This window comes from Rhinolophus hipposideros, assembly GCF_964194185.1.
Source record: "Rhinolophus hipposideros genome assembly, chromosome: 19".
NCBI classification, from domain to species: Eukaryota; Metazoa; Chordata; class Mammalia; order Chiroptera; family Rhinolophidae; genus Rhinolophus; species Rhinolophus hipposideros.
Window position 1 is genome coordinate 5431168 of NC_138065.1, and position 22205 is coordinate 5453372.

General features: G+C 36.4%; 1 protein-coding gene across 3 annotated transcripts in view; it reads left to right on the forward strand.

Moving 5' to 3' along the window:
* The window catches only part of RNF115 (ring finger protein 115), a 53386-nt gene that overhangs the window by 7727 nt on the left and 23454 nt on the right, over positions 1-22205 (forward strand). For 2 of the 3 annotated variants that reach the window (XM_081025809.1, XM_081025810.1), the window contains exons 2-4: positions 11101-11159; positions 12153-12204; positions 14523-14580. In XM_081025809.1, the coding sequence (XP_080881935.1) occupies positions 11150-11159; positions 12153-12204; positions 14523-14580 (120 nt within the window). In that variant the 5' untranslated portion in view covers positions 11101-11149. The remainder of the gene's footprint in view (positions 1-11100; positions 11160-12152; positions 12205-14522; positions 14581-22205) is intronic. The other variant, XM_081025808.1, reaches the window with a different exon arrangement.

Genomic DNA, 22205 nt, shown 5'->3' on the forward strand with positions numbered 1-22205 from the left:
CCGTGAGAGGCAAACCACCAGAATGGTGAGCAATTCTTGGTAAAATTACAAATAAAGTGGTTTTCTCTCACTTTATTCAGTAGTTGTTTTTCTGGGCAGTTAGTGCCTATTAAAATTATGCAGAAAGACTTGGCATTTATATGTAGAGTGGAGCTAGGTCCTAGGCTTTGACAATTAAAAAGATTTTTTTATCTACTTAACTGTCCGTATGAAGTTTGAGACTAGAAACCTTTCTTTGTGCTGGAGTTTCCTGTGCTTTCCTGGCTTCTGCACTCTGAAAATGAAAACACTTCAATAGATGGCCAAAATGTCCCCTAGATGATTGTATTGTCCTCATTGAGAATGCCTGCTAGTCAGACAGGAAAACGTTTTCCCGTTTTATTATTCACCCGTCTTTTCTCTTGCTTATTATTCACTCCGTGCAGTACTTTTCACGTATTTTGAGATGCAGTCTTTGTCCTTTAGATTTGCTTTTCTTTTCCTTTAAAGTTCTTATATGACTTCAAATTTCCCATTTCCTCATCACTCTTATTATTGCTACTTCTTTTCCAATCAGTGTTTAGAACAGTGCCAGGTACATTCAGTAAGTATTTGTTGAATGAAGGAATTGTAATTGTAGGCTTTTTCTTCTTGCCACTTTCTGCTTTTATACATGTTGAAAATCATGGGCATACTAATGTTCATAAAACAAAGCACAGACCTGTAGGTTAACGAATAAAAAAGAAAGGTTGGCTCCCAGAAATGGTCTGATGGACCACTTATCATTAGTGGCATGCAGAGTTGGAGCCTCTTGCTTTTGAATATGACTTTGTTTCTCTATCTGACAGCTTATAAATGGAGGAGCTTCCCATAGTCACCTACCTTCCAGATGAACAGCTGATTGGCTTTTTAAGCAAAGTTATTTTAGTCATCATTTGTAACTGAATTTGTTGAATGAGATTTAACTGCTGCTTGTAATTTAAGTGGTCGTCTGAAGTACTTTATTCTCAGACAGATTTAGTAAGCTGTTGTTTCCTTGATTGTAATTTATAGTGCCAGTTATTAAGTTCTGATCTTGTAATATGATCACTGTGAATGTTTAGAGGCATTAATGTACCTAGTTAAAGACAAGTTAGGTTGAGGAATGGAAATTTTGTACTTTGAGCTTGTTGGTTTGAAAAACTATTTTGATTGCTGATCTAGTGTGAAAACTATACGGTACATTTACTTTTTGTTTAATAATATGTAAAAGGAAAATTAAGCAAGTTAGTTTTCACTGCTAGTCTTAATTTGCATGTTTTACATTAAAAAATGGTTGAAAGTAATATTAATAAGTGAGAATCATGTAAGTGTTTAATTCCCTAAATTTTTCAATCTTATTTTACTCATCACTAAAATTATTGGTTTATTATTCTATGCCAAGTGTAGTTTGCTGTTTCAATGAGGGAGATTTGTTTTAATGTTACAATAGCGTTCTGTTGTAACATACAGTTGATGTTAGAGGAGGAGATTCAGAATTCCCAAGGTGTTTAATCAGGTTAGCCGTGTAACATAGGTCTGTGTCACCCTCCAACACTAGTGCTATAAAAGGGGATGTCTGTTTCTATTCCTGAATGTCATCGAGTCTGAGTCTGGATATTTCTTTGGGGACACACACATACACCCTGTGAAGTATAGCACTTGGAAATCTGTGTTGGATAATAACCTTAACGTAATAGGCACTAGATCACGCAGTAATATCAATAGTCTATTTGCATTCATTCAATAATTTTGCTGGTGCCTACTCTCTTCCAGGAACCGTTCTAGTACTCTGGCTATGTGCAGGAAGAAGTGAAGAAATTCATAAAATGAGTAGTGAAACTAGGATTTAAATATTTTCTCCTTTTCACTTTCTGTTTAAACATTAAGATAATGTAGCTATCTCAAGATGAAAGTGAATGCCTTTTTGCCCATTTTGGGTCTGAGCTGTTTAAAAATGGTAGGAAAGGGCTTTCAGAATAAACTGGCTGCAAGTGGTAGATCTAATAGCCCTCATTTTGCAGCTGTTACCAGCCTTTTCTATAGTGGTTTTATTGATTTTATTAATTATATATAAATGGTACTATAGCACTGTGGGGGAAAAAAGTTTTATTTTAATCTCAACAAATTATTGACTCTTTCAAGGGCCTTAGTTTTCCTTTTCTGTAAAATGAAACATTCATGTTTATCACTATCAATGGTTTAGTGATTTGAGCTTTGGGGTATTTTTGGATTTTGAGTAAGAGAATTTTGTTCTATAGTTTTTTCACAGAGAAGATCATGTGCTAGCCACTGAATTATCCTTACTGGGATTTAAATTTTCCTTCTGAAGTGAATCTCCTTCATGAGTACAGACTCTTATTATAAATTGAACAGTTTTGAAAATATTAGGGTTGGGCACATCATAAAGCAAAGCAATACCAAGATTTTCCTTTATTAAATGAAGCAAAGCAATACATTCTTAATGCTGGTAATGTTGATTGAATAAATTCAAATCTCATTTTTTTTTTGAAGACTTGGGATTCAGTGACAGAGAACTTTGGCCTGGGATAATTTCCTTTTCAGAACTATTTTATAAATATCTCTCTTTGTTCCTTTTATTCTTAAAGTTCTATTCAGTTAACTCATTCTTTTCTTACTTTGTAATGGTCAGTGGCTACTTTCATCGGCTCAGTTTGTACGAGATCTTTCCTGACCTGAATGTTCCTGAAGTAAATGAGATCATACTTGTAACGTTTTCTTATCTCACTGATAGAAAGTCTATACTAGAATTCCAAGTGTTATTTGTATTTTGATGAAAAGGTCCATATCAGAGGTTCTGGGATTGCTCCATGGGCCCATGGGAGAAAGGAGGACAGCACTAAATTATTTTGTTTAAAAATCAGTCGTTTAATTTAATCCCATCTAAAGGTCTGTTTTTTATTCCTATCTTTTTGGTATAAACTGATGCTTTTAACGTGAAATGACAGTGATAATCTGTGGTGATTAAAAAAAGAATGTTTTTGCTTGTCAAAATAAAGAAGTTGACAGTCCTGTGTGGGTTCCTAATTTTTAAATTTTAAAATAAAACTGCTTTGTGGAAACTAAAAGTCTGGAAATCAGTAGTCTAAATCAGTGTTTCTCAAACTGTGTGCCAGGAGTTCAGAATCTTGGTAAAATGCTGCACACTGAATCTTCCTGCCTCCATCCCTCTACTTCCCCTACACAGAAGAGCATATTAATGGTTCTGAAAATCATTCAGTAAAGCAACGTGCTCAGTACTATTGTTTAATCCAGCCTTTCCCAGATTTATTTTGTTTTGCTTTCTTAACAGACCACTGATTAATACCTTATGGAGCATGGTTTTGAGAAATGCTCCACATTCAAACTGTTCAGAGGAATTTATTAGGATCTACAATTTGTTGAAAACTTCCTATGTTCCCAAGCACTATTTCATTGATGAAATGACTTGCCCAACATCATGCAGCTGGTTTGTTACTCAGTGTTTCCAGTCCCGTTTTGTTTACCTTCAGGTTTAGTCCTATTAACCACTCAGGCTGTTTGGAAGCATTGCTCAGTCCTCATTTTGAGGCTAATACTTAAGATTAGGATATTCAGAGGTTTGCTTTAGGCTCCTTTATTTCCCTAAGTGTGATTTTATTAAAACATGCACATTGTACATGATTTCAGTGCCTTTTAATCCCAGGTTATTTTCCCCATCAACACAGTGCTTGGAATGTAGAGCTTAGAATATATTTGCTGAGTACATGAATGTTGTCAGTTTGTGTAAGAAGATTCTATCAGCCGAAACTGAATGTAAGCTGAAATTTTCCTTCAAACTCAGGTGGTATATCTGAGTGTTAAAGATTTTGGATGGCTGAAAGTTTTTCTTAAAGAAAGGTTTTATTGAGCCAAAATGCTAGCTGAAAAAGACGAGTCTTAAGGTGCGAAGTGTAAACCACTAGCAGCATGGCTAGGTGGAAACCACAAGCGGGTCATTCCTATAAACGAAGCGGAGGCCCCTGGGGGCCTGTGGCGCCTGCCTGTTCTCTTCTGTCTTCTGGATAATAGTGGAAATAGCCATGTGGAAGTTAATCTGGAGTTCGACAGACATGAATGTGAGCTGTCTTTTGTCAGCTGGTGCATAGCTGTTAACAGACTAACTCTTCTGCCTCTCTCACTCTCCGGCCTCTGTCATTTAATTTAGAACATCTCAGAAGTTTTTTTCACGTCAAGCGCTGATGGCAAACGTTTTGACTCATTTACTATTTTGTGTCAACCTGTGTCACTGGGTTGTTCCCCTTCTTGCTGCCTTCAGTGGGAGGCAGCAAAGAACACTGTGACTAAATCTTTCCTGACTACGTAGTGTTGTGTGAGGTTAACTTTTTCTCTGATAATTCTTGTAGTTTAGTCTGTTTTTTTTCTTAGAAAATTTGGCTGCCTGTCCATCTGATCAAGCTTATATCAAGTAACGCTTTGTCCGGTGACCTGATTTTCTGACTTGCTACACAATGAGCTAAAGAAGGTTGGTTGATTCTATGCTCCTGTTTGGACTCCCTGAGAATGTCCATGTCCAGTCATGGCCTGGAATGAAGGAACAAAATGATGAAGATTGTGAATGTTACTATTCTAAGGGAGGGAGACCATAAATATCAAGGCAGTGTTATCGGCCTGGAACTGAATCACAGCTCCTCAAACAGTAATAGGTGTCTCTGTGGCCTGATGTTTTCTTTATTTGTAAACTGGCTTTATTCCTGATTAATAGGCAGGGGAACAATTCATTGCGTAAGATTTCTTGAGTTCAGAGAACGAATTCAAAATGCTTAAAATGGAAATTTTTTCCTTTTAAGGGGATGGGCCGCGTGAATGAGCGTGATGATTTTGTTTTCCTGAAGGAGAGTGGGGGAGACAAACAAATAAGGACAGCGTTTGTGTTCTAGTTTTACTGATGAAGAAACAATTCTTCCCAAAGATCATGAAAGTAATGGTGGAACTGGGAACAGAACTCAGAGTTCTGTTGTCTTTGTTTTGGGGTTCACTTGATGCTTTTGAAACAGGAGGAAGTGTAACCTGGCTTGAAAAGGGATAATTACACAGTTTTATGGGGAAAGGCTCTAGAAAAAAGCAGGGTCTCTGGCCTAGAGATGTGAGTTGGCATGACATTCAGAGTGTGGCGGCTTGTGGCCTAGGAGTTGTGATGCACTTCAGTTTGTGTTCTTCAGCCGTCTAACGAAGAGTTCCTGAACAGTGTTTTGCCATGTGATACACAGGGAATACAAGTACGAGAATATGACTAACAGTATTGTGATCTTAGATTTTCGACTGTCAGAAGACATAGAAAAAAGACTTGTTTTCGATAACATAAAAATCACTTAAGACACTGATAGTGAACAAGTAGAAAACAACGCTGTGGAATTAGGAAGTAGTCTTTCTCTTGTATTTTATATACTGAATAAATATTGGGTACAACTTTGCATAAAGTTCAAGGGTATATAAATTTCACAGTGGGACTTAATATAAATAGGTCCAGGTTTATAGCTCGTGGTCCTGCCAGAATCTCACGTTTTGTGATAATTGATCTCTTGGAGTATAAGAGAAGACGGCATTAAAACCATGTGGGGGCTGAAAAAAAATAGTTTTCCTCCCACCTTCTAAATTCGTCTAGGGGGAAAATAATCAGATTAACACAGATTAACAGGAGAGAATCTAATTTGTAATACGTATCCATGGCGAATTCACATAAGCATGAAAATGCCAAAGACTGGCAAAATTGGGTATGTGTGTCATTTTGGACAAAGGAGAAAAGGACGGCACAGGATCTTAGATTTCAAGAGAGAGAATGGGTGATTTGCAGCTAATTGAGAAAGAGCTGAATATACCTGGCAGGTAAATTTTTGCTAGGCAACCCAGAGACAATGAGACGTGGGGTAATCTAGTAAACGGGTCTCTGCGTGGCAACTTCCCTTCTACCTACTTAATTCAGATTAGGCTGAGGTGAATATGTCTTTCCTGAAGCGAGTTTTTCTGTCTGAATCTATTGGGCGGGGAAGGGGGTGTGTGTGTCAATGTTTTATTACAGTCTTTTGTTTCTTAAAAACCCACTTAATATCCCCAAAAGGCAAATCTTCCAGTCCCCTTAACCACCCGTTTCCGTTCTTCCCAGTATTCCAAGTGCTTTGCGTCCTCTTGGGCTGCTGTTCTCAGTTGGTAAGCGGCAGGGCTAAACTGTCCTTAGGGAGTTGTTCCTGATTCCGACTATTAATGGTGAAAACTACTGCTCCTTGTGGGTATTTTTAGATGAAACAGGCACTGGAACATCTGAAGTAGTTCTTTCAAGTATACCTGCTGGAGTAGCTTTATACCGGGCCCTGGGGGAAAGCAGCTTAGTTTGTTGGAAACAACTGATTCTGGCTGGATAAGTAGCTTAGGTTAGTTATACTCCTTTTTTATACATGGGACGCTAGAAGTGACTTGATGAAATGTTTTTGATAAGACTTTGTTGCTGTGGCAACAAAATATTGGCAATATTTTTTTGGGGGTGGTATGAAGACTTGATGTATTAATATTTCATCAGAGGAGAGATTTTTGTAGTGCCAGACATACGATGGGTGTTTAATTCATTATTATCTTTGTTTGCCCTTCTCTCTCCCCCCAACACAAACCCCTTATGATTAAAATTCAAAACTCTGTATCAGGATTGTAGTAAGGCCACGGCCTGGGTGTGGGAGGAGTGTAGAGGCAGAGAGAGGCTGATTGCTTCCTGTTTTCACCCTGTTACAAATTCTTCATTCATGGACATCCCCCCAAATTGGAGTTTAAAAAATTAGGAAAAATGAAAATACAGAGTTAGCCATCTTCAGAAGTGACCCCCCCCCCCAAAAAAAAGAAAACTACCTCAATAAAGTCTCTCTCTTTTATTTCTTTTTCTTTTTTTTTTTTTTTTTTAGCAAAAAAGAAGTGACCCAAGTTCCAAAACACTTAAAATCCAATCTGGTTGGAATCTCAGTGTAGGGCAGGACTCAATTGTGATTATAATTACGAAAAAACAGCCTAGTAATAGTATTATATTCTATTGGGAGAAAGAATGTGTCTGTTAGAAGGTGTGCCAATCGTTTGTCAGAAGTGTAAGAATACAAAAGAAAGTCAGAGGCAAACATAAAGTGCTTTTCCTGGTGCCTTTTCGGGAGGAGAGGAATCCCAGGTCTGGTTGGCGCTCATACTGAGGAAGGATCTATTAAGCTCGCCTAGCGTAATGACACAAGCCGGATACCCACTTCTCTTATTGCTGTGATTCTCTGCTTGTTTAACAAGGGATTATCATCTGGAATAACTATAGTAGCCGTCTTTATTAAATGTCTTCTGTGTAATGTGCCAGTCGCTGAGTTAGATGTTTTACAAGCATCTTAATCTTTATAATGCTGCAGTGAAGCAAGTGTCTCCATTTTACAGATGAGGAAATTGAGTCTCGAAAAGTGATGTGACTTCTTCCCAAGACTTCAAATCGAATAAGTGAAGTCCTGAGATTGGAATTTAGGTCTGTAAATTCCTAAGAGTTCCCAAAACTTTCCTCCGTTTTCAGGTAGATTAGCTTATTGAGAAACACTGCTGAATATGAATAGTAAAAGTAAACGGGCCACTTAGTAACTCTTTTTCATTGTAATTAAGTAAATTGGCCTTCTGGGCTTTTTATATGTATGGCCTCTGAATTTGCTTTTGTATGACTATGAATCTTCCTGTAAGAGACAGGTCTTTTCTTGGTCTGCTAAATGAGATTTCTGAGCTTGTAGGATTAAAGGTTTCAGACCCACGGTTGTAAGGGGGCTGAGTGGCTGCTGAATTTCCCAAGGCCTCCACTCATTTGGCCTTGCCATAAACTTTTTCATTCAGTCTACAGCAAATTATAGTTCCTGTTCCTTTCTCTAAAAGCATAGTTATTTTCAATCAATATAGTATAATGAAAAGAATGTATTTCCCAGATTTATTTTAATCGATAGTTAAAATACGCTTTTTTAAACTATGATAAGGAGGTTTCTAAAATGTATTCTTATCAGCCAAAAGCTTGATGTTATTTATTTAAAAGACTTATGGTATTGAAAGGGAGCAGACTTTGCCACCTCAAAATATGCCACTTTGGGACGTTGATTATTTTAGGTTGGTTAATTGTAAGAAATAGCAGACATGGGAGAAGCTGAAAACCTAGTAGAAGTACGCTTTGTAAAAGGACATTTACATTTGTAAGGGAAATCTCCATTTGTAAAGGTGTTTCCTTCACTGTGGAGAAGGCTTGGACTTAAATCTGCATAACAGTCTAACCCTTGTTTACTGTTTTTCCCGGTAACTTCCCCTGGCTGACTCTACCCCCAACGCCGTCTTCCGTCTTTAGCTGTGAGGGTAGTATTGAAGGTGTTGGCCTCGGTCATTTGGGGGAGTTACCCAGTGTTCCCGGGTGTCTGTCATATTTACAGGAGGTATGCGTGTGATTCAACTTTGTGTCTCTCCTGCTAGTCTGTCTCGTGTTCATTTATTTGTCCAGCCAGAAGAACCTTGAAGGGTACAGGATAATTTTTCCTCCCCGACAGCACTGAAGCAGATTTAATGGAATTGTTTGGTTATTTGAATTAATATTTCTATAGAATAACAGTGAATGTTAAGTTATTTCCTTACAGAGATTATTTTTTAATGGGGAGAGTTAGGTGATATGCAAGTAGATGAATGAACAAGATAATTTTGTATAAAAATACTTCATATGACATTTTATTTATTTTGCGGACCCTGTCTAAGAAAAATTCATTTGTCGTGAACCCTGAGAAGGAATTTATCTGCTAAGATGGACTCCCATGGTCAATCGAGGGCCCAAATTTTATAAATAATAAAGAGTCCAGTGGCCATTTACTGTCAGGGCTACTTTACTGTCAGGGCTACTCACGTACTCTGTACCAGGAAGAACTTCAGACTGCTTGTTTAGGCGTCTGAGTCAACCGCAGGGAGAAACCCTGCTTTGTCTTCCTACCAACAGATTGAGACCTGCTCTCTTCAGTCAGAACTGTCTGATTCGGGTGCCTCATTTACATAAGAGGGACCTAGTGGAGATCCTGGGCGGGACCGTTTGCACCTCCCCTTTAACTCCTTGGAATGAAACTTAGGTTGCTCCCTGAATCTGTGCCTTCCTGGCTGCAGCTCCTTTTGGCTCAGATGTTTTTTATTCTTTGTTACAGTCTAAAATTAATTTTGATTTACAATTTTTTCAGATTTTTCTATTCCCATCCCCTCATCCATCCCCTTTGGTAACCATCAGCTTGTTCTCTATATGAGTCTGTTTCTGTTTTGTTGTTTTGTTTTTTTTAAGATTCCACATGTAAGTAAGATCATATGGTATTTGTTTTTCCCTGACTTGACTTCGCTTAGCATAGTACCCTCCAGGTCCACCCATGTTGTTGCAAATGGTAAGATTTCCTTCTTTTTTATGGCCGAGTAATAATCCATTGTGTGTGTGTACACACACCACTTTGTCACTCATCTGTTGATGGACTTCTAGGTTGCTTCCATATCTTGGCTATTACTAGTAATAGTACAGTGAACATAGGGGTGCGTGTATTTTTTCAAATTATTTTGTTTTCTTCCAATAAATACCCGGAAATGAAATTGGTTGGATTGAATGGCAAAAAATTTAATTTTTTGAGGAATCTCCATGCTGTTTTCTATTAGTGGCTGCACTGATTTACAATCCTGCCAACTATACAAGGGTTCCCTTTTTTCTGCATCCTTGCCAGCATTTGTTATTTGTCGATTTTTTTTTTTTTATGATAGCCACTCTGACAGGTGTGAAGTGACATCCCATTGTGGTTTTAATTTGCATTTCCCTGGTGACTAGTGATATTGAGCATCTTGTCATATATCTGTTGGCCATCTCTATGTCCTCTTGGGAGAAATGCTCTGCCTTTTTTTTTAATTGTGTGTTTTTTTTGGTGTTAAATTGTATGAGCTCTTTATATATTTTGGATATTAACCTCTTATTGGATGTATCATTTTTGAGCATCTTCTCCCATTCAGTAGGTTGTCTTTTCGTTTTATTGGTTTTCTTACTGTGCAAAACCTTTTTAGTTTGTAGTCCCATTTCTTTATTTCCTTTTTCATTTCCCTTGCTGGAGGAGATATATATTCAAAAAGCTACTGCTAGGGCAGTGTCAAAGAGTTTCCTGCCTATGTTTTCTTCTAGGAGTTTTATAGTTTCAGGTCTAACATTTAAGTCTAATCCATTTTGAGTTTATTTTTCTATGTGGTTTAAGAAAGTGATCCAGTTTCCCTTTTTTTTTTTTTTGCATGTATATATAGTTTTGTCAAAACTACTTATTAAAGAGACTGTCTTTACCCCTTTATGTATCCTTGACTCGTTTGTCATAGATTAATTGACCATATCAGTGAGGATTTATTTCTGAGCTCTCTATTCTATTCCATTGATATATATATATATATATATATATATATATGCGCATGCTTTTATGGCATACCATACCATTTTGGTTATTGTAGCTTTGTAGTATAGTTTGATATCAGGGAGCATGATACCTTTACTTTGTTCTTTTTGAAGATTTCTTTGGCTAATTGGGGTCTTATACTCCCTTTATTTGGAATCATTGGTAATCAAAAAATAGATTAGAAACATAATAAAACTTCATTGTAAAATCCTAGTCTCCAAATTGATTTATGCTGTGATTCAGTTTGTCTCCTGTATGTACATAGTTAAAAAAAAAAAAAAGCAGTTTCTGTACCCATCAGTATCATATAATATTTTACTGCTCTGATATCTCTAGTGGAGCTTTTTCATTAGATATGAAGAGAAAATTAGTGAATTCTTTCCAGTTTGAAAAAAAGCCCAAATTAAAGGGAAAGAAATCTTTGACATCCCTTTCAACTCTCAGTGGGTACCACTTAAGAAGTGGGAACCTTATTCTGCAAACATCTTATGGAATTTATTTGCCAGAATATAAAAGAAAAAACTGTTCCAGGAGTGAGCAAGCACGTACAACATTTCACAGCATCAGCTTGTGTACTGCATGTTATTCTGAAACTACGTACTCAGCTTTCTAATGAAAGACTTTTATTTATTTCTTCTTTCTTTTGTAGGAATATATTTGTCCCAGATGTGAATCAGGCTTTATTGAAGAAGTGACAGATGATTCCAGGTATTGTACAAGCTCATGGTTAAAGCAGGCATTGTTACCAAAATTATTTTCTCTCAGCATTGACTGAAGAGAAAGGAATTTGTTTTATGACTTATCCTGTCTGCTGAGAGAAAGACTGGTGCAGTGGGGCGTGGCGGAGGGAAGGGGAAGAAAAACAGGAAAATTTGGCAAGTGATGTGAAAATGGGTATGATGGGATGTAGTTTTTGATTGTGTATGACATTCCTTGGAAACCTCTATATCCCTATCAGAGTATTCGTAAGTCTGGTAAGCGTTCATTTGTTTTCTGAGACTTTAGGATTGGTTCTTCTAGATTACTGGTTGGTTTTTAATGACCACTGTTGCTTGGAGGTAAACTGCTGTTACACCTCCTTGGTGGGTTCGGGAGCCACTTCAGACGAAAATATCTGATACAATAAACAGGCTGTTTTCTAGCCAGGGAAACTGAGTAATTATTCTGCTTTGAGGAAGCCTTGGGTCCTTGTTCTTATTAGGGTTATCATGGTCAAACAAATGCCATGCTACTGTGATATTAATATTTGGGTTTGTAATGCTTTAAATTGGCGAAACTGAGTAATTATTCTGCTTTGAGGAAGTCTTGGGTCCTTGTTCTTATTAGGGTTATCATGGTCAAACATATGCCATGCTACTGTGATATTAATATTTGGGTTTGTAATGCTTCAAATTGGCTCTCACTGGTCTTAAAACCTATAAAAAGGGGAAATACTTCTGAAAGTGACCGTATTATACATTATTGGTTAATATGAATAAAATTAAACATTTAATAAAAAGTAGAATCACATTGATAGGCTGGCTTATTTTGGCTGAACATAGTGGCACATTTGTTCTTTTGTGCCTATGTGGTTATACATTAGTTGGACAGTTGAAGAAGTACTGACTGGATGAAAAGACTCTGTAATCTGAAACTTCTTTTAATCTTGATTTGGGGGAGTTTAATGGCAGTAAATAATTCCTTTACTGTTGCTGTTGGCAGACTTTAGAGTTGAAGGTCCCTTCCACAACCAGGAAAAACTACACATTTTACAGTATGTACTATTAGTTTGACTTTATTAATGATTGGTGATTATATATAAATGAGTTGCAGCTTCTGAGGCAGCATATGGCATGGGAACTAGCTTGGTATAAGCACTAATAATCTTGGTTTTAAATAACACGGTACCAACTCTAAACCTGTAAGATTAGCAAGATAGCAAAATTAGCAATTTTGTGTGGATGGCATGCTAATTTGGCTCTGCATGTGTTAAAGAGCATATTGGTTGTTGGGGGTAATTAATGGACTTTATTTTCTTCTAAATTGTATAATAGTAATACTGGTTTCTTTAGGCCTATGTATGAACTGTGGTTATAAAGGAGATTGTGGATAACTGCAGGATGAGTCTTTTCTAGCAGAGAACTATGAATTCTGTGGATCCTGCTTCTACTTGAATTAATAGTTCTCTTATTTATGCCTTTGTAGGTCAAAGCTTGTCCTATGCAGGTATTATTAGTAGCAAGTACTCAAATGCAAAGATTATGTCTTTTGAAAGATTAGTATTTCAAATAGTTGAAGAAATCTTTTTCTTAATGTCTTAGAGGTAGCATGGTATTTCCTTCTGCTAAGTTAAAAAACGTTTGCTGATTTGAATGCTTAACAATTACAGTGGTGAGTAGTGGATGGTAAAAATTAATAAGAGGAAGTCCTTGCATGTAAATATTTCATAACGGGCCCTGTGTGCTACTAGACATACATACAGAGAGGCACCTGATAACTTTTCTTAAGCTTTGTAACATTTCTCAGAACAATATGGTTGCTTTTATTATCTCTTCTCTATGATCAGCCCTATCACTCATAAGATACCAAGGAATTTTAAGGAAAGGAAATGCTGAGGGATTTTCATGGGGTGTAGAACCCCAAAAGATAGTTGATAGCTTTAATTATAAGGTATTTGAATCCCTGAAATTATGTAGGAAAGGCAGTTAATGGCCCTGCGAGTCTATCTAGGCTTGAGCAATAAAATGGATACACAGACACGCAACTTTATTTTTTTTAAAGGTGTGTGGTAGCTTAGTAAGTATTTATTTGGCATGGATTGTACTTTTGGGCTTGTTCTACATTTGAAGTATATTTTACAAAAGCATTTTTAACTTCCGAAAAGAATGTGGATGTTAAATGGTTTCTAATCAGAATAAGGCCTGAGAATGATTACATGGAGAATGGCATTAGCTTTGCTTTTTCACTTGTGGTTCTAGACTAACCAAAGTGTGTTTCCTTAATAGGCTCAGCACAGTGCCTGGACTGGGATCGTAATTCTGAAAGTGAACGCTGTTTGTCGTAGTATGTGGACTTTGTGTCACACACAAACGTGCACATACATGTAGTGATATTTTGCAGTTTTTGTGATTCTTTCCATTCCCCTTTCCCCAAAGAATTCCCCAGATCTTTGCAAATTTCATGGAGACAATGGGATCTAACATTTCTTTGGGAATAGGTAGTTATTTTATTGTTTACACCTGTGATATTAATTTAACAACTTTTATTTTCAAGGTGCCAATATAGAATATGGCGTTGCAGGGTTTTCAAAAGTGATGAGTGATCTGTATAGTGTCTGACACATAATAAACACTCTACATATATTTGTGGTATTAATACAGTCTTTACCCTCTGAATTTATATTTATGAAAGGAGGGAAAGGGGTAGAAATGGATGAAAAAAATTCTAGGTATTTATAATACAAGGTAAAGTTCAGAATCAAAGAGTGTGGAGGGGTCTCGTTTGGTTGGTGAGTTCAGCAAAGACTTTATGGAGGGAGTAGCATTTGAGAAGGGCTCGGAGGATATGTAGAACAAAGAATGGGATAAACTATCAAGAAAAAGCAATGAGCCCTTTTATAAAGTGCTAAATATAGTACCAGTCCCCTCACAATACCGCATTTAACTATTCCCAAGAAATAGTAACTATTGTAGTCTTAAATATGTTTATCTGGTAGTTGAATGGTTTTTTTAGTGAAACATCATTTGGAGAATCTTGTTTTGTTACTTAGCCTCTTTCAGAATAAATGTTTTGTTTTTCTTCTTTTGCTAAGTCAAATTTGAATTGTGTTGCTGGTTGTGGGTCCTTCCTTCTGGGGTGACCCCTCTTCCCAATATTTCACTTGATTTTTCCTTTGTGTTGTAGTTTGTTACAATATTTTTCGTAGATTAATCCACATGCCAGTTCTTCATAATTTCCTTTGTAGGTGTCATGTTGGGATGAGTTATTTTTCCTTATTGGGTTTTGTTCTCATTGTACCATTCTATATTTAGGCTTCTGGGAGGAGGCTTGCTCCTGGGAATAGAATCACTACTCATTCCTTTTTCTCTTTAGTTTTTTAGGTGGTGGCGGAGGCCGGATGGACAATAGCACATCAACACATTTTGCAGAGGTAAGTTTTCCTTTGGCTGTAGGGATGCTTTATTTAGTGAGTGGGTGGATGCGAAAATCATGACATATTTTTCACTTCCCAGTGCAACAAAACAACAGAAGGGATAAGGAAAATGTGGGAAAGAGTAGCCCTTAGAAAGATTGGTATTTTTAGTAGCTGGGGCGTTGGCATAGCACTTTTGGGAAACCCTCGAATAGGAGAGAGTAATAGCCTCTGGCTGTGCTGTTTTAAACCTAGTGGTGTTTTCAATTCTGTTTTCTGACTCTTTATTGTGTATATGTTATGAAAATAAAAAGCTTGTATTGTTTTTTTAAATAGCAGTGTTGCAGATTCTGCTTTAGTGGCATGATAGCCAAGGAAAAGACAGGCCAGGAGAAATTATTCTAGAAGTCACAGTAAGGCACAGTCTTCAACTTTACCCAGAGGTACTGGTTTCTAGAGATCACCTCTAATGAGTTTGGCAATTTAGCATAATTGGGATTAGGGGGCCAGATTAAGGATAAGATATTCACTTGTCTTCCGGATCTCAAGATGGGACCTATAATTAATTTCCAGTCTTTATATAATGCTGCATCTATATTTGGGGGTGGGGGGTGTCTTAACTGTGTTTTTAAAATAAGGCATTAGTGTGCATCTTTGAATACCATTTTAGACTAAATTCAGAGTAATTTTCTTTTTTCACTTTATTGACTTAAAATTTTTGGGTTTTTTTGACCATTTTTAAGTGTACAATTTAGTGGCATTATGTACTCTTTGATTTTAATCATTTAGAGACTAGCCTTCCAGCTCAGCCTACAAAAAACACTGGTTTGCTTTGCTGCTATTGTCACAGAACTTACTTGGTTCTAGAAAGCTAAGAGATGCTAAAGGGGGAAAAAAGTTAAATCGCATAATTAATTTCTTTTTGTTTCAGGATCACATTAGCCTCTTCCCGAGGTAGCTCAAATGCCTTAAGCTAGCAAAATTTTGATATTTATTTGTGGGTAAATTAAAACTGTTTTAGCATTATATTTGAAAAGTGGTATTCAATTAAGAAGCCCTTAACACCCTAAGCCTCTCTTCTTTATCTTCTGAAAATTATCTTAAGACCTATAGCCCCTCAGATTTGTATGTTGTTGGATTTATGGTCAAGAAAATTGAAATCTTTGGGAACTAGTCCTGTTTTATTAAGGGCATTTTCTTTTACCTACTTAATAGCCAGTATTAAGTTTTTGGGTTAATACCTTGGTACATGGGTGGATAAAAGTGACTCCAGACAGATCATGTCTTTGAACTCCCATTTTCATTTCCTCATTTTGATGGATTGAAAACATTTAAAATTGATTCTGCTTGCCAGGCCTGGAAGTCTTTCTGATTTTAGTATGTTTTTTCCCCCTGGTACGTGCTATTCCTGATAACACAAATGGTCACTTACTGATTATGCATACGCAGAAGCAGCTTCGCCTGATTTTTCTTAAGTGTTAGTTCTCCTTTAGGAAATGGAAATACATTGGTCTGTCAGTTTTATAGATATGACTCACCAGGAGGAGATGCGCTAAGAAGAAAAATAAACATGTTCAGTCAGTTTCCTAACTTTAGCAGTGCTAAATCTGACGCTGATGGCATGAGCTATCATACTTGAGGTGTTGAGGTAATTTTGCTGAGTCATAGCTGTGACTTCATGTTCTTTAGGGTTTGTCGCAAGGTCATGATAATGCCCAGCTTTCCCTCTATAGAATTTCCTTGTCATCATGCATGATGAATATTTCAGTTTTTTCTTTTTTAAACTTTCTATTTTAAAAAGTAGAAAAAAATTGCTTGTTTTTATAACACAGAAGTTGCCAGGGTTTAAAAAAAAAAATCAGCTAAGTAGTCTATGTTGAGTGCTTTAGTATACACAGCATCTGCTAGAAGTAGGGGCAGGAAACAAACATCATGGTTGCTTTGCCTGCAAGGGACTTATAATTTATTTAGGGAACAAGTGAAAACACATATGAAACAAATAGGAAAACAGCAGAGAGTACAGAGAATATAATAAACTTAGTGTGGGGTCTGTGTAACAACCACGGTAGAGAGAGATTAGATTAGGTGGGCTGCAGTCTTTGGAAAGACTAAAGTCTTCAAGGGGAGAGATCAGATGACCGAGTAATGTACCTGGAACCAGACGGCCTGAGTTCAAATCTTGGGTCTGCCACCTAATGGCTATATAACCTGGACAAAATGACTCAGAATTTCTCTGTGTCTCTATTTCCTCATCTGTAAATTGGGGGAAATAATCCCTACCTCATAGAGTTGTTGTGCGGGTTCGGTGAGTCGATACATGGCAGGTGTGAAGGCCAGTGTGCCTGACATATAGGAATGCTTAATACATTTTAGCCGTGAGGAACACGTCACGGAGAAGGTAAAGCTTCGTGGAAAAGGTAAAACAAGGTTTCAAGTACTACAGCCTTGAAGAGTGGGTGGAGTTTAGATAAGCAATGAGATTGTACGCACAAGCTGTAAGGTTTTATACTCCTGTCCCTAGAGAAAAAAAGCTTAGAAAGAAAATTATCTATAGAAACCAAAGTTATTTTTCTTTTAGTTGGTAATTTCGGTGAAGGGCTTATGCTGAATTTTGCTCAATTTTTCTTCAGCCAGAGCTGCTGGTACAGTGAAGAGGTTATTTTCTGTAATTAGCATTTAGTAATAGCTGAATTCTTAAAATACTAGATATATTAGAAGAGTCTTAGTCCAAGCAACATTTCCTAACAGAATTAGTATTGATTTTTATTTTTATTTTTGGAGTTAAGAGTGTGAAAATGGAAGGGTGGGAGGAGGTCGGTTGCCAGTTAATGTGTGAGGGCCACAGGAGAGTGAATCTAAAAATGTTGCCAGCAGCTCGTGGAGAGAGAAGACATTGCTCTACTGAGGTCCCTGATGATAACCTGGGGAATTGAGTCCATGGCTACCTGAGGGTTTCATTGATTACTGGAGAGCTTCTGACCATGGCGTGGTGCCAATGAGACATCTGATCTGAGAGTCTCAGCTTACCCGAAAGGATCACTTCAGTACAAGAGTGGCTGTGTCTGCTGTCTCCGATTAGCAGAAAATAGATAGATGGCTTCCTAGAAATAGAGCTCCCAGTATGCACTAAAGGGCAGGATGCTCTGAACAGTCTGATTGATATTTATTTAAATAAAATTAGTTTTGGTACATACGTAGCATTATCATGGTATTAAAGAATATCTGGAGTCTCACTATTCTTCCTTTCTCCATAAATTTTCTTTTGGGTCTTGTCCTGAGGCATAGGGTAGATACTGAAAGATATAACAACATAAATAAATTTTTTTTCTTAAATGAAAAATCTCCCATCCTCATTACCATATTTTAGCTTTATTTTTTGCATAATACTTTTCATTTCTCACATGCATGCTTTGTAACTGTTTTCAGATGCAAGCATAGTGTGTACCATATTATATTTCTGGTTTTTAAAATTTACTTAGAACTATATCAGGTCTTCTTTCTCGTCTCCATAGTTTACAACAATTATGTATTTTATGACTTCAAATTCTTTCATGTCTGTACTATACAAGTACATGTCTGTACTTTTCATGTGTCTCACTTATATACATAGTTATTAAACTATTGTCCTGTGTTAAACATGTCTGGTTTTATGTGCTGGTTGGCCATTGGTTGTACTTCTTCCTAATACCCCTGAGTCTAGAACATATGGAGAAATATAGAAGCCAGACAGATAGAAATTAAAGTTTAGTTTCTATTTGGCCAAATTTGACAATACAGTTGATCTGTGGCCAAATGGATAGTCTAAGTCTTTACAGGATGACACACCTGAGAGAGGCTGTAGAGCGGCGCTCCGACTCAGAATCACTTCTCTTGAATTTGTGCGGCTTCCTAATACGTGAACTCCATCCATTGGAGAAATGTGAATTCAGCAGAAGGTAGGCTCTTGCCACTTACCAATCAGAAACATCACTTCTCTGATACGGAAGAGTAATGAGGATCAATGAAGAGGTCGGAGGTGGAAATGCGAGATCTGATTCTTCCCTCCTCTTCACCTGTGGGTTTAGTCATTTAAGCCTGTAGTTAGCTAGCAGGGGCCTGGGAGTAGTTTCTGTGGTGGTTGGGGGAGATCAGTAATCAGTGAAGACAGTTTTGCTTCTACCTTCATGAAGACCCTCTCCGATATCAAATCATGCTCCTTTGCGTGTACTCCTGAGACCAGTGGAGAAAGCTCTGAAATAATCGAGAACAATATAAAGTTAAATTGAACTAAATAAAATTCTACTGATTTTGATGCATGAAAGTGACAATTTTAAATGATTCAACCTAGAAAAAAGAAGTGAAAGATTTCAAATTATCCTTCCTTAGGTATAAACCATCCTTTACCTGTTCGCTATTCTCAGTCTCAGCCAGAGGGCTTGTACTCAGAGGCCGGGTAGAGTTTGGATTGTTTGAGTAGTTGGAGCTAGGATTGAATCTAAAGGTTGAATTAATTCAACCAAATCTTTCATGTGTCTCACTTTTTAGTATGAAGAGTTAAAAGAGCTTATTTCACAGGACCTGCTTCGTATCCAATCAATTTGGAAATGTCATATAAAACTCCTGAAGTCTTCAGCAATTCAAAGAATAATTATGTTTCCACAATCAGTACACACTAAGTTCACATGCCATAATACTGTTGTGAAGCTAAGACCATAACGTAAAGTCACTGGTAACTGAAGGAAGAAGGAAGGGTAAAATGGAAAATATTCTTGTGGTCAGTCAGCTTTGCCAGTTTTCTGTTCAGTGAATGCCAGTTGCCCAGAGTCCATGACCTGTAAATTTAAACTCATTTGGGAAGAGGTGCCTTTCAAGAGATTGCTCAGGGCATAGCGCTTACAGTGTTGGGGGGGGGGGCGGCGGGTGCGCACGCACATCATATTATCTCTTTGTGAATGGCATTTGAATGCTTTATGTTTTTGTAAAATTCAGGAATTTTCCATGGTGGTAACTATAGATTTGAGATTTTCTTTTGAGGGCCCTTTCTTGCCCAACCAGCATATTATAAACTTCTTAATTTCCATTTGCTTTTGAGCCTTATATTCCAGGTACCCTTGAACTGATTTAAGGGTGAGCACCTTTTTCTTTCATTTTCCACTGTTCTGGACACTAATTCTAATGCTTATTACTTCTTTTAAAAAAAACTTCTAATTTTTCCTTAATTTATTGAACAAATCTATTTCCTGGAGTCAGACCTTTTAAAGTACAGGTCTTTTAAATTGTCCTCTTAGCTTTTAGGTTTGTAATAGTTTTATTTAACCTTCCATTTACCTCTTATGTCCACATGCAGATCAAAATAAGATAAAAAGGTGTTTGGAGCAACTAATCTAGCCATTTAACTGCCTCTGATGGCAGTTTAAAGGTATAATGTTTCTACAGCCATGGTAACCACATAATAGCCATATTATTCATTTTCCAAAATGCGATACTTAGAGTATGAAAGATACAATAAAAATAATAAAAATTATATAATGTTTTAGAAATTTATTTATTGACCAAAAAATTGGTTTAACTATGTTGGTGGAGTTGTAAAGAAATTTTGTTCAAAGACTTTTCAAAATAAAATTCCAAAAAATCAAAGTAATTTAGATCCTCAAAACCTGACAGATATTACAAGAAAGGAAAACTATGGACCAGTATCCCCTCAGAAACATAGATGTGAAAATTCTAAACACAATTTTAATAAGAACTCAACAATATATAAGATGGGTTATACGTCGTAAGTGGGATTTATTCTAGGAATGCAAGGTTAGTTCAACATTGGAATGTTAGTTCAACATTTGAAAATCAACCAGTGTAATTCACCATAGTAACATGAAAAATAAAAACCATATGATCATCTCAATAGATGCAAATAAAGTATTTGACAAAATTTAACATCAATATTTTAAATGAAAACCCAGCAAACTAGAAGTAGTTGGGAACTGCCTTACTCAGACAAAGAATATCCCATAAAAACCAACAACATCATAATTAATGGTGAAAGACTGAGTTTTTTCCAGCTCAGATCAGGACCAAGACCAGATGTCCTCCCTCACCACTTGTGTTCAACATTGTACTGGAGGTTGTAGCCAGTGTAACAAGGTAAGATAGAAAGATAGAGACAAACATACAAGTGGCACCCAGATTGGAAATGGAGAGCTAAAACTGTCTGTTCACAGTTGACATTATCTTTTATGTAGAAAATCCGGTGGAGTCTATAAAAAAGCTAATAGAACTAATGAATATATAAGCAAGATTGCAGAATATAAGAAAAACATACAAAAAATCAATTGTATTTCTACATATTAGCAACAAATTAAATTCCAGAAAAGATATTTGAGAACTACAAAATATTACTTAGAGAAATTAAAGATCACCCAAATGAGAAATATGTCCTGCTTGTGGAACAGAAGACTTAATATTATTAAGATGTCATTTATAGATTCAATATAATTTCAGTCAAAATCCCACTCAGGTTTTTTGCAGAAATTTACAAGTAGATTCTAAAATTCATACGTAGAATAGTTAAAACAACTTGGAAAAAGAAAAAAGAGGACTAATACTACCTGATTTCAACATTTATTATAAAGCTACACTAACGAAAACTGGTATTGCCATCAGGATAGATCAGGAGAACAGAGGAGAGTCTAGAAAAAGATCCCACACACACTATAGACAACTGATTTTGACAAAAGTACAAAGACAATATAGGAGAAAAAAGGATAGCGTTTTAAGCCAATAGGTGTGGAAATGGGTGATATACACAGTACAAAAATATGAGCTTGGATGCGTACTTTAAATTATATACAGGAATTAACTCAAGATGGATAATTGACCTAAATGTAGAACTTTATATAAAATTGGGGGAAAACCTTTGTGACCCTGGATTATGCAAAGATATCTTCGACACCAAATTAGGATGCATAGAAACAAAAATTGGTAAATTGGACTTCATCAAAATTAAAACTTCTGCTCTTCGTAAGAATGAAAAGACAAGCCACAGACTAACAATTTTTTTCAAATCATCTGATACAGGATTTATATCTAGACTGTATAAAGAACTATTAACATGGAGTAAGAAAACAACCCATTTTTAGAAAATGGCAAAAGATTTGAATTATCTACTTCAAAAAAGATAGGACAGATGGCAAATAAGCATGCAAAAAAATTCTCAACTTCATTAGTCATTAGGGAAAGGCAAATTAAAACCTCAATGAAATACTACTACACAACTCTTAGAATAACTGAAATGTAAAAGAATGACCATACTAACTGTTCCTGAGGCCGTGGAGCAACTGAAATTAAATGTAAAAATGGTACAACCAATTTAGAAAATAGGCCAGCTGTTTTTTAAAAAGATAAAAATACATCTACCATATGATCCAGCTATTCCACTCAGGAGAAAAGAACGCATATATTCACACATATGCATATATATGTACAAATGTTTATAGCACAAATGTTATTTATTTATAATAGCTCAAAACTAGAAACAACCCAAATGTCCATCAATAGGTGGATGATAAACAAATTATGGTATATTCGTACTATGGAATATTAAGCAGTATAAAGTATGTGGAATACTCCTTAGCATACACCATTGATACATGTAAAAATATGGATAA